This window comes from Battus philenor, unplaced genomic scaffold (assembly GCF_028537555.1).
Source record: "Battus philenor isolate CCGP_79_NKW_IND1 unplaced genomic scaffold, ilBatPhil1.0.hap1 SCAF_13, whole genome shotgun sequence".
Taxonomy (NCBI): Eukaryota; Metazoa; Arthropoda; class Insecta; order Lepidoptera; family Papilionidae; genus Battus; species Battus philenor.
The window spans coordinates 11,328,603-11,345,249 of NW_027181675.1; the positions used below are offsets into that span (position 1 = coordinate 11,328,603).

General features: G+C 32.8%; 3 protein-coding genes across 3 annotated transcripts; 2 read left to right on the forward strand and 1 right to left on the reverse strand.

Annotated features, from left to right (window-relative positions):
- The first annotated feature begins 324 nt into the window (after nucleotides 1-324).
- LOC137933526 (uncharacterized) lies at nucleotides 325-1,243 on the forward strand. Its single transcript, XM_068777486.1, has one exon. The coding sequence runs from the start codon at nucleotides 430-432 to the stop codon at nucleotides 844-846; it is 417 nt and encodes a 138-aa protein (XP_068633587.1). The 5' UTR covers nucleotides 325-429; the 3' UTR covers nucleotides 847-1,243.
- Nucleotides 1,244-1,496: 253 nt separating this feature from the next.
- LOC137933572 (dynein regulatory complex subunit 2-like) lies at nucleotides 1,497-15,119 on the reverse strand. Its single transcript, XM_068777568.1, has 9 exons — nucleotides 14,985-15,119; nucleotides 14,272-14,385; nucleotides 13,882-14,020; nucleotides 13,349-13,572; nucleotides 6,013-6,210; nucleotides 4,844-5,038; nucleotides 4,137-4,286; nucleotides 2,752-2,987; nucleotides 1,497-1,626 (listed from the first exon to the last, which is right to left on the reverse strand). Exons 1-9 carry the CDS (start codon nucleotides 15,117-15,119, stop codon nucleotides 1,497-1,499), a joined length of 1,521 nt encoding a protein of 506 aa, XP_068633669.1.
- LOC137933418 (general odorant-binding protein 71-like) lies at nucleotides 7,998-11,582 on the forward strand. The gene is made up of 5 exons (XM_068777370.1): nucleotides 7,998-8,130; nucleotides 8,705-9,067; nucleotides 9,898-10,134; nucleotides 10,590-10,713; nucleotides 11,410-11,582. The coding sequence occupies exons 1-5, from the start codon at nucleotides 8,071-8,073 to the stop codon at nucleotides 11,580-11,582; spliced, it is 957 nt and encodes a 318-aa protein (XP_068633471.1). The 5' UTR covers nucleotides 7,998-8,070.
- Nucleotides 15,120-16,647: the final 1,528 nt, after the last annotated feature.

Here is a 16,647-nt window from a genome sequence, read left to right on the forward strand (position 1 = left end):
ACCCAGTATTTGACTATGGTGAAATTATTGGGAGGATCCTCCTTACACCATACAGCTTTCATTTATATCTGAAGAAAAAAAACATCGAATACAGTTTGAAGATCCCGAAGACGCAGTGGCTACGTTCGATAACACCGTAAAAAATCTTAAAAGAGCAATGGGTCCACTTTTCAAAATGGTTTTATAGGATTCCAAAATTTTTGTATTTTAACTTTCAGTCCCACTTTTGTATTTGTTTTCTCTGTCTATTATACGATGTATGTCAAATAAAGTCCCTTGCTTTACGATACGAAAAAAACACTTGTCATTGACAAAATAGTTTTGACAGTTTGGTCCGTTAACCGTCAACATTTTTCTTCGTAAAAAAAGGATATCACTGTTGAGTGTTTGTTGAGTGTATGTTGAATATTTTGTTATTATTACATTAACATGGGGGATCACGACAATTTTGATGACAATCAATATCCGGATAATGATGAGTTTATACCGTATGTAACCGGAGGTAATTTACCTCAAAGAAATGGCGCGAAAGTTGCTTTGTGGGGAAAAGTTACTAAAGTTACGGCCAATGAAGGTTTCTATGTTAAAACCGTAGACGATCAAGAAGTTCTTATAAGAATGAAGAAACCTCTCTGTGAAGCTTTAGAAGGCTGGTATGAGATATACGGTGTGTCACAAGGCAAAAGCGTTCTTTGTGACGAGTATGTTGCATTTTCGAACGACATGACGAAGAACATCGATACTGAAGGTCATAAAAGTCTCGCTAAGTTTCTAGCAGCACTTGATGATCCTTGGAATCTTGGAGAACAATCTAGTGACATGCAAGGCGTTACTCCAATGGACTAAATTCATTGTGGTTGTTTTTGTAGAACTTAGTTCATGCTGTGTTAGTAGTATTTAAATGCAAAAACTTTTACAACAGACACGAAAACGACTTTGACTTTAAAAGTTAAATTGTTCTGTATGTGAGGTTTTATTAAAATTAGATACATCGTAAGTTAATTGTACTTTTAAGTTTCACAAATGTAATAGTAGTTTCAAAATTTAAAAGCCATAATCCCAGTATAATTTTCTCAAAATGTAACATAGTTAATACAGAAAAAAATTTAATTATAAAAAAAAAAACTATAATGCTACTACACTACAGTGTAACAAATGCTTTTAATGTTAACACATAACCTATTTAATGCTAAAATTATACTACTGTGTAAAGTATAAAGCCATAAATGTATTCTCTAATACATTTTGTTACAAATAATTTACTAGATATTAAGGCATTGAAATTAAAACATGTTTGTGAAAAAAAGTTTTATTTTGTTATATTTAAATAAAATATACTTTTATAACATTGTTTCATTGTTAACTTAAAAACATTCTGCATATTTGTCTTTAGTAATTTCAATTTGTTTCAGTTTTTTTTATTGACTTAGAGGACAATTTTCATAGTGTCTATTATATTGCAAATTGTCCTAAAACTTAGATAATTTTTCAGCAGTTTACCAACACTGTACTCTTGAGTATGCACAAATACCCATTTCCTTCTCTCTTTTCTCTTGAAGTTTCTTTCTCTTTTCATGTATTACAGCATTAGACAGTGCACCTTCTATACAGGTTACAGGACGAGGCCTATAAAAACAAACAGATGTTAGTTCGCAATGCTGGTATTGAATTTATTTTACTATATACCCATTTAATTTTGCTTTAGGACAATTGATTAGTTAATTTCTTAAATGTCTATCATATTTCTAGAAAAGAGTGTGTGCAATAATCATTCAATCATTAATAAAAAAGAAATAAATTGTAGTGTTCTAGTACATGTTTCAAAAATTTATTTTTAATGCAAAATTAAATTTATTCATATTCCTTTATTATAAATATTGTAAGAATTTTTTAAATTAATATTAATGGATTAAAAATGCAATCTAGAAGTTTATATTACTGATGTTCTAATTACATTAAAAAGAGATTTGAAGTCATGATTGATAAGATCATAGAAGATATGTCCTCATGACGTCTTTCAAATCTGTAGCATTAATAGAACTTACTGTTATAATTATATTAACTTCTGTGACCTAGTCAAAAAAATAGGGAATATATTCAAACTAATTTATTTATAATTTTTAAATATCTGTAACCTGTTGATGGACTGAAGCCTGACAAGAGTGACATCTGCTCATTTTTAGAACAGGCTTCTTAACATTGGTATATTCATTTCAATTTTGAATAGGTAGGTAAAGAAGTCTGGTCGGTGCAGGTCATATTGATTCATTCTTCAGATTTTTTAAGTGGTTTGTTAGCCTTCAGTACCATACTTGGTCTGACTTCCTACAATGCGAAGGACTTGAACTGGTATGATTACTTTGAATTCGGATAAGCAGGGAAAGGAGTGTAGCTAGTGAAGGTGGCACTGTTTTATTTCTTAATCTATTAAACCCTTTGAGCACCATATTGGATCCTTCACCCTACAAAGCAATGGACTTGGATTGGTATAATTATTTGAATTTGATTAGATTGGGAAAGGATTCTGGTCAATGAAGGTAATGCATGAAGCATTCCTTAACCTATTAAGCTGTTAGCTCTGAGTACAATACCCGGCCCCTCTCCCTACAGTGCAATGTACTGGGTGTCCACACGATCAAACTATAGAATGCTAAGGAATTACGTCTTTTTTTACAATTTGTTACTATACATAAGGTAAAGTTTATTTTTTAATATGAAAGTAAATACTACTACTACTAAAGATTTACATACAAATTGTTTCCTGTATCATTGATTTTCTGCAATCTTGTCTGTAGTTTCATACTTGCTGGTCTTTCTTTGCCGCCAGTAAGTGCCAGTTCTGTTAGATACTTTTTAATGTATTGCTTTAGTTGAACATTTTCTTTCGCAAGTTTTGCTTTTTCTGCTCTCAAGCACATTGATTGCACTTTGGCTCTGTTAACTTTTTGTAAGAATTTATCCATTTTTAAATACGCTTTGCATTCACTCTGTAAATAGCAATGATTATATACGTGCTGCAAGGTAGTTGATTCTAGAAGAAGACTATTTGCTATATCATTTTTTTTTATTACAATTGGTCCACTTACAGTTGAATATGAAGTGTACACACTAATTTAAAATAAGTTGCAAAATAATTATGAGCAAACACAATATGAAAACAGTAAAAAAAAGGGAAGATCCACTCTTTACCATACTTTCAATACAAATGTATGACATAAGGATATCACGATAAACGGATTAGGATTCAATTCAGTTAGCTAGACAATTAAGATGAGAATATGACAGTATTACTACTGCATTTGTTCACTAATATGCGTATTTGTTTGTATTCAACAGTAAGAACCAAACACGAATCTATAAGGAGGGCAAAAACAAGTGATTGAGCCATCTGGATTCCTTGCTAATACTTTAATATTAATTATTTACAATGGTCGTTTCAGCCCATAGACGCTTGCTGCAAGATGTAGGCTTCTACCAAAGAAATCTATGGGGGTGTATGCTAAGCTTGGCAGGAGGGTGGGCGATCAGAGTGTTGTATTATGAGGAGCGGACGCTGCTGCCCATCAACAATCATCTTCCGCAATCATATACATTTAATGTGCGGTGTGAATTATATGTAAAATTGTATCCTGAGAATCGAAGCCCCGACTTATGATCGCATGTCTCAGTCCTCTCAGAACCTAATTTAGAGCATAAACAGTCATATTATTTAAACAATAAAGCTATGGTTTGATAATTTTTTCAATAAACTAAATAATAATTTTGGGTCATAATGAACTTTTATTTTCAGACATGGAGTGTTATTAAACAAGAAAATTTTGGAATCAAGACCAAAGACTTCTAGAACTATTCACTTTTTTTTTAATTGCAAAGAGCTAGATTTGGCGGCATTGAGAAATTAAAAATGAAATGTGAATTTTCTATCAGAACTATTTATCATGTTTTGGCAAAAAGGGTTAGTCTCACTCCAGATTTTAAATATGCATTAATTTGATCCACTTTGTATAGACTCTATGTTTAACAAAGCCTCATAAAAATTATACTTGTTAATGAGATTACTTATATTCAGCTTGTGTACAGAAAATACATATAGACTTAGCATATTTTTATAACAAAATCAAAAAGTTATACAGTACTATCATCTCATCGGTGAGGTTTTCAAAATTTTGCGGGATCCATTCTTCAGAACAATCTTCTAGAACATCAATCCGTTCTTTTTCGTACTTACTGCATATTTGGTACATTTGTGTTATTTTATAAATTTTATCTCTCACTTCTTGTAAGCGCTGTAGAAAAACATTAACTTATTAAAATTGCATACCGTACATTAAGCACAACGGTAGGCTATCTCGACCTGGTTTCCGATTTTGTGGCATTGGGTTCAGTAGTGGACTGGGTTACATATGGTGAAGCTAAGAGAAACCTCCAGGTCGGCTTAGATTGAATGCCTGGTCCGAAGTGGCTTCTCTTATTGGACTCGATGAGTCCCTTTCAGTGAAGATACAAGTCATTTATTTATTTATTCACTTGTGTGTGTGATGATAAGAATTCCAGAAGACCCTGATTTGTTAAAAACTATAATCAGATTGAGCTACCCTAAGAATCCTTCAACTTAAAGCTACGAAGGTTTAACGCGTTTTTCTTTTGTTTCCTAGTGCTTTGTTTTCTTAAATGTGCGTCATAAATTTGGGTTTGGATTTCTCAATAAGTGCTAATAGGACTTCATAGATATGTTGGCTTCTTGTCTCAAATAGTTAAAACTTTATGTCTATAATACACTATTTCTTATTTGTTTTTAGATAAAAACAAAACGATTGTATTCTAAATATATGGTATTACTAACCTTAGTTGTATCTTGACTTGAATTTACAAGCACTGTTAACATATAATTGTCCCTATTAGTAGATGTTTTAGACTCTTTCTTCATCTGCCAATATTTCTTAGCAAGATCTTCCTTGTGCTTATTCATGCGGTCCACCTTATTGCTTATCGTTTTCGATGTCCGTAACCACTCGTGTTGCAGGTTTGTAACGATTTCCTATTAAATGTCATACTTAATTAAAAAAAAAAAAAAACTTTTTCTATTTCGATTAAATTATTAGGAAAATATCATTAAACGCAATATTTAAATAATGTTTTCGATGACCTGACGACCAGAGCTAATAGGGTCACGAAATATTAACAGTAAGGACGAATGTTGAAAATTTGTGAAGATTTCATTCTTAAGGAGCTTTAAATCAAACGTCTCTCGGCAATCGTTCAGTCTCAAATTTTAAAATGATTTTTCCGTAATTCCTAACGCAAACAACCCTATCGAGTAGCTTGTTCCATTACTTACGCGCGACCGCTGGGTCGCAAACCTTTGCAATGGATGGAACAGATGATGGTCCCCAGCGGCGCCCCCTGAGACAGCTAAGAGCATCGTCTTGGACTATCATGGTACAACAATGATATGACAGAAGCCGCCAGCCAGCGCGGTTGCGGCAGTTATCAAACGCGAGCGTCCTATGGACGGCTTCTTTTTCGAACATTATTTTTCAACTCAAAATAAACCTTATTTCACGTATTTAAAGTTTAGAACCGGCGGCAAAGTTAATAGTTATAGCTGCGAGGTGGGGGGGGGGGGGGGGATCAGGCCTAGAGCGTGCCAGGGTTTAATTGCACACGGGCGCTGCACGATCTAGAGCCGCCCCTGGGAATGGTAGCGGGAAATTTTGAGATGTGCCTGTATAAACTTACGTGATCACAATTACTCTAGCAAGAGCATCCAACTAAGACGAAGAGAGGCATTCATGGGTTCGCTGCATGGACAACGATAGAGTTATGACGGACTCCTAGTTAAATTCCCTTTGATGTTTATTGTCAAAAGTACGGGTACTTACGTTTTGGCATATTACCCTAGTTTAAATAGCGTTGGACTAGTGCAACAACCACTTAAGATAGAGCTGGAGTTTTCACGAGACAAAATAAGGAAAAAAATTCACATGGCATTCTAGACTTTGATAATCTTACCGAGGCTTGTTCTATAAGATGTTCATTTCTGGCGATATCTCTTTGGTAGAAGTCGTCTTTCTCTCGGAGCGCTCGGTAGTGACCCATGATGGGGTTGTGCTGTTCCTGGTATGAGTTGTACACTTCTCGTAGTCTACTGAAGTACATTTCTATCTCCAATTGCTTCGGACGGCAGAGATTCCGCATTTTTTCCTCATACTGTATAAAACGTACTTTAATTTTTACATTTATTTTAACTTATTTATTAACACAGATTACAATTTGAAATAGACGTTGATTAACAAAACATATTAGTATGAAATATTATGTGGGTGACAAATAAGCCTCGTATATCAATTATACTAATTTTACATTTACAATTATTGTAGTTGAAAGAGAAAATATCGAGTTTCTTGACAGTTTCTTCTCAATTAAATCAACTTTTTTAGTTTGACATTATGGAAATAATTAGGTACAATTTATAAATACATATTTGAATGTACATTACATAAATGTAATGACTTTTTCGAAGGTGCTTAGTAAAGCCTGTATGAAAAAAAAAGATTTGTTTTATTTTTCTATTAACAAATTTCATTGCGTCGTTAGTAAGAGGTTAATAATTTGAAGAAATTATATCTTAAACTAGCTGTCCCCACAGATTTGGTATTATCAGAAGTAATTGATCTGTTGCATTCCATCAGAAAAAATAAGTTAATGTAATAAATTTAAGAGTCTTTTTACTTTATTTTAGATTAAATGTGAAATATGTAAATTAATTTCGTGAACGATAAACACTGACCATACACTAAACTATAATGCAATTCTTTACAAGGCCAGACTAATTCAATGATACATTTTTAATTAGATATTATTTTTAAATGATTTAATTTTTAATTTTATATGGAGAATATCATACTTAATTTTCGATACAGGATGAAGATAATTTCGCTAAGAAGCTATAAATGGTGTAAATACAACGACTTAATTCTATGCTACTATTCTGTAAAGGTATTTTAAATTTCTCTTCTTATCATAGTCAATATCATAATCTATTCATCATTATTACGACCATCTGTAGATGGGATAAGAGGATGGGAGATCTGTATGTACCGATTTTTTCATTTCCGGTAACTATTCACATACGTGGATAGATATTTCCGTCGTTTTTATGATTCTGGTAGTTTGAGTGGCGTAGTTGATGAATCAGAAGCCCGTAATTGCGTAATATAATAAACTGAGCATAGCATATTTTAATCTGTGGATATTATTTCGATTTTACTTAATGTAACTTATTTTTCCTTTAAATTGTATGTTGAAGATACACATCGATACCATCATAAGTCAAGTAGATTATCAAAATTGAACTTGGAGAAGTCAAAGAGCAGATTACGCTTTGGCAGCGACTTTCAGCAGCCTGACCTCGAGCATTTAGAGAATTTTTTAAAATGGTAATCAAAATATATTTTTACAATAAATCTCTTTTAGAAATGTTAACAAGTTGGATACTTTAATAATCATCATCCTAATTTCAATCCTCTGACGTCTTCTGCTTGACAAAGGCCACTCATGTAGTTTTTCAATAGGGCAGACTACTTCCAGCGTCTTGCGATATTGTTTCAAAACCTCTATTGAATAACAATTATTAAAGAGGCTGATAAAATGGCAGTACAAATGTTTTAAAATAATTGAAAAAACAGAACACTTGTGAGCAAGCAAATAATAAAAAAAAGTATAAGGTACTTATTTATTTTTCAATAGCAATTGTTTGGATTAACCTAAAAGTATTGCATGTAAGCAACTCAAACCTATTCTAATTCCCATATCACTAAGACTGTATTAGATAATAATCTAATATTATTAAAGCCATTAAAACAATCTAAAACGGACTACATTATTATGAGATTTAGTTATCGTATACATTTGTGGCGAATGTGTATTATCTAAACAATTGTTCATAGATCGTGTGCGTCGGTTTAGTTTCGTGTCATTCAGAGGGTAGTCGAGCGTGGTGGACGCCATTTTATATATTATGCCGGTACCTTGTCACTGAACATTGTAATTGTTTGTTTGAAATTGGATATGAGTGCTCCGCGATTGTCGCTGGTTTTATGTTTTTCGTATTTTATTTACGGTTGCTCCGTGAGTATGTCAGTTTTGTATAGATTTCTTATTAAAATTAATGAGGATTACTGTGAAAGATACCATTTTGCCTAACGTAACGTTTTTAAACGTATTTAGTAATAATAAATTTGGGTATTAATATCTATATAAAATCGAAACAGTCTATATAATTTTTTACGAAGTTGAATAAATGATGAATTACTTCATTAACAACATCGAGTTAGCTCTTAACTTTTCAATATTCCCTCTGAGGGCCTAAAACTTTCATAAAAAGCCGCATGTTTGTGGTTTACTTATTATTTGGATCCTCAAGTAAATTAAGGGATATAGCACTTCCTTATGATATTTTACTCAGTTGTTAACTTACCAGAAAAGATTCGAAATTACGATCTGTGTCTAAGTGTAGTAAGCCCAGATTGTGCTGTCGGCAGATACTTATCTATATACGAAATTGTACATTCAGGATTTAACCGCACGAAATTTCTAATGAACGTACGAGGTTGAAGTTACTTTAAAAAATAGGGGTCAAGATATTTAAACATATCCTAGAAACATTGTATATTGAGGTCTCATAGAGTATTTTTCGCGACAGGGCTTGAACTGTCACATAAGAACAGGCCCCGGTAAAGAAAGTCAATGGATGAACATTTACAGAGATTGTGTAAAAAAACAAGAACTAAAGAATACGACTGGTGAAGATCATAAAAACGAAAACGTTTGGACTCGATATGAAATTGTACCAAAAGATAAAAAAGATCAAAAAAAGATTGATGAAAGCATTAGATTAAGTAAAGAAAATACAAAATATAATACCGATCAAGATGGTGTATCTGATAGAACGACTACAGAAAGCGACTACGGCGACGAGGATAGTACGGATGATGACGACGGTGATGTCAGTACAGAAGGAGAAGCAGAAAGTAGTAATACAAGCCACGGCGAAGAATACATGGATGTAAGTAAAGTAAAAGACTTACAAATTTTAGGACTGCATTAGAAGTTTGATGTAAAAGAAAGAAATAAAAGTTAACTATAAATTTATCATGTCAATAGTTTTGCGTTTTGCACACACTTCTCCATACTGCGATAAAGAATTGGCAATATATATTTAAATCGATAGAGCCTCATGGTAATAATTTCACGTTCACTGCTGTATAGATTCCCAATACGTTTTTCATCGATCTTAATGGGGTTATATTTCTACCTTGTAATTGGACCTCCTTCGTGTCTGGTACCTTATATAAAATGTTTATCATATCAACCTCTATTTCATTCTGCACATTTGCCATATTCTTAGATATTCATTGTCTTAAAACGTATTTTTCATCACTGAAAGTTTAGATATTTTGGAAATACATTTAAGAAATCGATAACTATTTGTTTCCATGTCTTCTAACTTCAGCTTTCTTAGGAGCGATAGAAACTTCCGTTATAGTTTATCCTGATCAGACTGGTAAGTGATCGTTCACGTGGTCTTTTGCTGTTTACCCTTTCTACAATCGTTGTCAGAGGTTATCGAAGTTATCTAATCGTCGAAGGTCTCGATCTGACCAAAACAGCTTAAAGTTCGTTAAATGCATATTGTGGTTTTTAGTTGAGCGCGGATGAACTTGCTGGTGCATTTTGCTGTTAATGCGCAACATTTTTCTCTTACACTACTTTTCAAAAGCTTAGATCTTTTTGTAGTCTGCTATACTCAGTCCTCGCTTTAAAATTTATCTAGTGACACAGACGTAACAAAGGAAAAAATATTTTTTTGTGAAATAAATTTTTTTTTAACTGTAGGACGTGGCCCAATACGAAAATTATCGATCGTTATCCTCCCGCCTCGATCGACAGAAGCGCGCAAAGAGTAAAGAGATGAACTCCGGACAGAGGAGCCAATACAATCCCAATATGAAGAGGGATTCCGAGGAGGATGATACTAATCAAAGCGCTGATACAGACCAACCACGCAAAGAACCGAAACACTCCAGGAACAACGCGTGTGCTTTGCATTGCTTTGTCGAAGCTTTGAAAATGGTGATAGAATTTATATTTTTATTTATTACCGATTAGTAGATCTCGAATTCTATTATTATATTATAGTAATTAAACAAATGATTATTATAGTAAGAAAGAGTGCTTTCAAAATTCGAACTACTTCTACTTTGCTATCTATTACTGCCGACTTTATACAGCTAGAAGTTATTGGTCTCTCGCACTTCAATAGTGTTTGAGAGTGATCACTCTATATAGGGTGATTAGGAATAGATGTTAAAGTTTTAAAGCTTTTTGTTGATCACCATCACCCTGCCAGGCGATAAACACCTAATGCAAGTCACCAAAAGATTGCCACAATAATGGGTCTTGTACTGCTCGCATTCAGCGTATTCACACAAACTAGACTATGTCTACACAACTATATGGACTAACCAATTACTCTGTATTTAATTAATATTAATATCTCAAATTATAATCTGTAATTTTTTTTCTAGACGGATGCTACGGGGTTCCCCAATAAATATTTTGTAAGACAAGCAATAACACAGGACATAGAGGATCAAGAATTAAAGGATTTCTTAAACGAGTCTTCCGATGAATGTTTTCAAATATTGAAGGGTGTGTCAAATTTAAATTATATATTTAAAAAGAGTTGAGACAGCATTGTCGTCATCAACAATATAGCTTTTGTGATTACGACAAGTTTCCGAACATCGGTAACAGCGGGACGCTCTGGTTGTTCAAATGACAATTCTATCGTCTTTGTGCCTTCGACGAGTTGTTATTTATTTTCACCAAAAATACATACATTTTGTTTATAGTAATTACTTTTTAACGTTCAAATGTTTTCGAAAAATTGTCTCTACGTTGTCGCTTCAGCCCATACACGTCTTCTGCAAGGTATAGGCCTCCCTCAAAGATATCTATGGTAAATATACTATAATTGTCACGCTTGGCAGGCGAGTTAGTAATTGCAGTGTGATATAATGGCACGCGGAGGACGCTGGTCCCCTTTCTTTGGTAACTTATTTGTGAAATGTGTGGCAATCATATATAATTAAGGTACAAAGTGTGAATTATTTGATATTGCATCACGAAATTGAACCCACGTCCTATGATCACATGTCTAAGTCCTCTATCACTGGGCTACTGATAGCTCAGCAATAGTGTCAGCCTTATAATAATAGCTTTCCAACATTTATTTAGAACATTTTCGTCGCTGCATGTAAGGACAATTCTTAGGTTAACGGAAGGTACAGGAATGGGTAGCAGTCTACAAACATAATTTTATTTTGCTTTAATCATTTGTTCCAGCAAACAAGGTGGACAAGTGCGAGTACTCTAGAAACCTACTGATATGCCTCTCAGACAAGGGTAAAGCAAACTGCGACGATTGGAAAAACGACATGCCCGAAATAGATTTGATAGGTATCAAACATTTCAAAGATCTATATAAATATTATGTACTGAATGGATTGTGGTCATAACGGTTTTTATAAACATAATTAATTTTAAATATAGTTTGTTTTTTATTTCATGACCTTATACAATAAAACTACACAAGTTTATATGAATAGTTTACAGTTAGTAATCAGAAATTATGATATCACTAGAAGAACCAATGTCACTGACGTAGCTTTGAGAATTATTCGTGTGAAGTGTCAGTAATCGGGGCACATTGGTTATACAACCGATAGCCGTCGTAATAAAAAAAAAATAACAAAACCAAATAGGAAAACTTGAACCAAAATGAATAATATGCACATGTAAAAGAACTTATTAAATAATAATAGAATGTAAGACAAGACTCTAATGTATTAAAAAGTCTAATCTAAACAAACCGGTGATATTAAAAGATAAGGATAGAAAATGTAAGAATACAATAAAGATTAGAAATAAAATTGTACCTAGCCATCTAAGAGTACAAAAGATGAGGAAAAGAAGGCGATGAAAGCAAGAAGGAATGAAAGAACAAAAAAAAATGAAAGATATTGTGAAGGATAAAAGGAAAGAATAAAAGAAATTGAGAAGAATGAAAGTGAGTGTAGAATAAAGATAAAACTCTGAAAAAATTATTTGTAAATAAAGTCCCTGTCTCAAAAAAAATAGTGGTACGAGAGGCTCCCAATAGCGGGGGCCATAAAAAAAACCGATAGCCGTCACAGCCAAAAGGTTTTCGAGTGACCAATACGAGCCAGTAGACCCGGCGTAGATAGGCCTCCCAATAGGTGGACTGACAACATAATGAAGGTCACAGAAAGTCCCTGGATGCGGGTAGCGAAAGACCGATCATCATGGCGATCTTTGGGCAAGGATCTATGTCTTTTTTTTCATGGCTTCCGTTTTTAGGGGCTCTCATTCACCCTTAGGTTATTGTGGGAAAGACTTTAACATTTTTAATAAATTTTTCGTGTCTTTTATTTTCACTATCTTCCAGTCTTCACCTAATCGTTCATTCACTCTTCGAACATATATCATAATCTAACATTCTCATTCATTCTAAATTTTCTTCTTTGAATCTCTTTTCATTCTCTCCTCAATTATCACAGTTTAGATCTATCCATAACAATGTATTTTAATAGACCTTAAGTTATTTATTAGTATTACAGATGTATTTCTATCATAGTTTATAGCTCTTTGGTGTTTTGTATATTAAATATTTTTAATTACATTTTTATTTTATCACCGTATTCCGTTACTTGTATTGCTTATCTATATTTTTATTCTTGTTTCTTATGCCTTTCCTTTTTTCTATCGATGATGATTACAATTGTATATGATCGTTATATTTTTATTAAAACTTGAGTTAGAGGAAAAGTAATTTTGACAATACGAAGTCAGTCCAGACAGCTTGTATGTAATACATGTATAATAATTAATCCCATAATCATGGTGACCCAATAATTTGAGAACTTTACTGATTTCATTTAATTTTCTAATAATTCGCAGAAGATTCTTACGGAAAAATATACGTAACACCAATGCAGTGTCGATAAATAAATCGTAAAGGCAGTTATTGAGTGTCTTAGCATCAATCTTAAAATTATTTTTTAACCAGAAAGTTTTAAATAATTACTATCAATATTGAGTACTGAAAGAAAAGTAAATTTTTAATTTATTCAAAAACTGATTGTTTTCCACGATAAAGTATTTGAAATTACTTTTCAGCAAAGATAGGGCAACGTCTGAACTTATTATGCAACACATCGCCATCAGGTCTAGCAATGTGTTATATAAATGAATCAGTCCTTACCTCCAGTCTTTCGTCGTTTTTAGTTGTTAACATTTCCATTTGTTTTTCCTTCTTATACGCTCTGAAATCTCTATCCTGTATGTAAGCTATCAAAGTCAACTTTAATTCTGCTTTATCCTGGCTATCCGTTATCCCTCCTTCTTCATTTTCCCAGGCCTCCAAAAGAATATCCTTTTGATTCTCGTATTCCGTCTGAAGCTTATCTAATTGCTGTGAACCTATCTCTGTAATTAAGCAAATTATTATTAATTTGAATAGAGTGGACACGATAAAGTGCTTTAAATTGATAAAAAGTTTGAAAGCGATAAAACTAAAATATCTTTTTCCAAAGTTTGTTACATGTTTCTTTGTCAATACATGTAAAAACTGCTACACACGGAACCCTGTTTTTTAATATGAGTAAGCATACCATGTTTTTTTAAATAAGCTTAAGGATTTTGAAATAACATGGTCTTCTTCATGGTATATATATACATATATATATGTGTATATATATATAATTTTTGGTGTTTTTAATAAAATAAAATACTTACTGAGGAAATAGTTTATATTCTCCGCGTGGGCCTGAAACGCGCGGCGGTGTTGGTCGTCGGAGTCCTCCAGTGCTTTGGTGAGAGATGCGATCAGACGGTCTTTTCTTTCCACCAAGAAGTTGAAGCTAAAGATCATGCCCTGTTAAAGATTACTATTTGAGTGGTACATTACGGCCTTCTTTATTTGAAAGTTATTCTGTTTTAGTTTTGTAATGTTGATCGAATGTAATTCTTCGCGAACCGTCAGCACTGCCATTAAGAAGTTGTTACTTAGTCAACAATAATATCTTTTTCTCGGTCAATTCCATAGAAATTGATCCGTGAATCGTAATAATTTGACTTGATACATCGGTTATGATATATACACTATATTTTTATTTCAGGACTCACCTGTATGTCGTGTGCCATTTGTTTACATTTTATTTTGCGTAATACGTAACGCCATTGCTGGTTAATCTTTGCAGTGTTCATCTTGCTGTAAGATTCCTCTTTTTCAAGTTTGTTCTAGAACAGTATAGATATATTGAAAGATTTTATCAGAATTTACAAAATAGATTAAAAGTTTGCAAGTTACTTCTTAGACTAGACATGCTTTTATGATACATTCGTCGTATTCCGTAGCTCTCCTATTAGAAGTTAAAGTAAATAAATGTGGAGAAAGGAGAATTTTTGGGAACTTTAGTTCACCGAAACATCTGGAAATAAACTTAACAAAACAAAGATACTAGAATACGTGGTAAGATTTAGACATATGACTACGAGAAGTGAGATAGTCATCTTCCATTACGACTCTTGTAGCAAAACTAAACCAAAAATATAATGTTTATGCACGACGACTTGTTTTATTTTCCTAAATTTGGTTAGAATAGTGCCCTGATTATTACAATTTCGTAGATATTCAAAGTAAACATTGAATAAGCTACAGCCTCCTCTTTCTTGCGTCATATCCCTCAGTATTAAACATCCTGATCCTCTTCTGGAAAGTTTGTCGTACATTTTGTTACAAATTTGTCTCCGGCTCTGTATATTATCTCGGCTACTATGATATCTAGCGTGGTTTGGACCTTGTCAAACCTGCGCAAGGGTCTGTGGTCACCTAATACCTTAATAAATCTGCCGATGAGTTCTCTCTTTCTCCGGCGTGCTTCTTCCTCCATGTCGGCTCTATGTTGGAGGTATTTAGCGCGCTCCTCGTCTGACATGCGCGCCAGCTTGTTCACTTTACTCTTCTTCGGCATCTTTATAAGCGACGCTACTGCAAAACTGGAAAAACTGAGAAAGAAGATAAACTTAACTTTAACTTTACTTAACTAAACTGAAGGCGAAATCACGCAAACTTAATAATGTACTACTTACAAATCATTCAAAGAACATCGTGGTCAGTGTGGACTATACTATATTTAACCAGAGATAGATTACAATTATAGATTTAATTTTTAACTTCAATTACTACTTTTTAATTAAAAATTTTTAAGCCATATATAAGTAAGTTAGGTCGCAGCACTTGTTCACCTTAGTTTAGGTACTTTTGTTTTTTTTTTTTCTTTTAATATAAAAGCCAGTTGCGTTACATAAAAAGCAACAATAATTTCCAAACAGAGAAGACTTAAAATCACGGTGTTTGCGTAATTTACCTAACAATAATTGCTATATAATAACTAGTGTATTATATATGAAGCAATATCAGTTAAATTATTATAAAGTTTCGTAAATTTTGTATAATAATATATAGCAGTTATTAGTATAGCTATTATTGCTCAAAACATTAAAGTAAAGTAGTGAAAAAGATTATTATTAAAAAAAAGTTTTGGAATTAGTTTCCTACCTTGTTAAACAACGCGAAGTGGCCGAGTTATTGAACAAACATTATATTCCGTTACGAAGCAACGGGTGTATAGATAGTCGAATCAGTTTTCTGGCGTTATCAGCATAAGTTTTTCATAGAATAATGGAGAATTGGTAACACGTCTAAATCCAGGAGTAAGTTATTTTTATAATACATGTATGTCGTAAATAATGTGTTTTATTTTAAATAAATATTTGTGTTTAAAAATAAATAAATTTTGGTTATTTTTTTGCGATAGTCACTAAATATTTAACCTTTATTACAATACTAGCTATCTTGCCCGCTTAACCAACTTGATGAATGACGCTTAACCTCTTGCAGGTGGGACTTGATAAAACCTGTTTTTACCTAACTTCTCCTGGGCGAAAAGAATATTTCAACAAAATTTCAAGTGTGTCAATTTCTAGGCTACGTAATTTCAAATATATTTTGTTTAGTCAGTATATAGGAAAAAATATCTGTTATAAATAGCCAAGCCGAGTAGTAGTAATCCAACGGTAGAGAACTGAAACTTGCGATCGTAAGTCGCGGGTTCGATTCCCGGGATATAATCTTATGTAATTCACATTTCGTGAATCATCTTTGGGGAAGGCCTATATTTGCAATGAGCATCTAGGGGCTAAAACATCTTTATGTATATATATATATATATATATATATATATATATATATATATATATACACACACACATAAATACATATGACATAGAGTGAGCGAGAGTTAATATTTAGTGTGTAAAATAAGTTGCATTATTCAAATTATCAATTTAAATTGGTCAACATGACAATATTTTTTCAAGAATCTTGGAAGTCCATAATAACATATACGTAGGTTTGGAATAATTTTCCTCAACCAGGCTTTACTATATCCTCACTGAGAGACTGATATTTATAGGTCATCTATAACTGAGAAGAGAGAT

Coding starts and splice junctions, on each gene's coding strand:
- LOC137933526 (XM_068777486.1), top strand. CDS start 430: ATGGGGGATCACGACAATTTTGATGACAATCAATATCCGGATAATGAT.
- LOC137933418 (XM_068777370.1), top strand. CDS start 8,071: ATGAGTGCTCCGCGATTGTCGCTGGTTTTATGTTTTTCGTATTTTATT. Junction 10,135..10,589: donor TTGTCGAAGCTTTGAAAATG/GTGATAGAATTT, acceptor TTTTTTTTCTAG/ACGGATGCTACGGGGTTCCC. Junction 10,714..11,409: donor ATGTTTTCAAATATTGAAGG/GTGTGTCAAATT, acceptor CATTTGTTCCAG/CAAACAAGGTGGACAAGTGC.
- LOC137933572 (XM_068777568.1), bottom strand. CDS start 15,119: ATGCCGAAGAAGAGTAAAGTGAACAAGCTGGCGCGCATGTCAGACGAG. Junction 6,211..13,348: donor AAAACGACGAAAGACTGGAG/GTAAGGACTGAT, acceptor CGTTTTATACAG/TATGAGGAAAAAATGCGGAA. Junction 1,627..2,751: donor AATGATACAGGAAACAATTT/GTATGTAAATCT, acceptor TTGTTTTTATAG/GCCTCGTCCTGTAACCTGTA.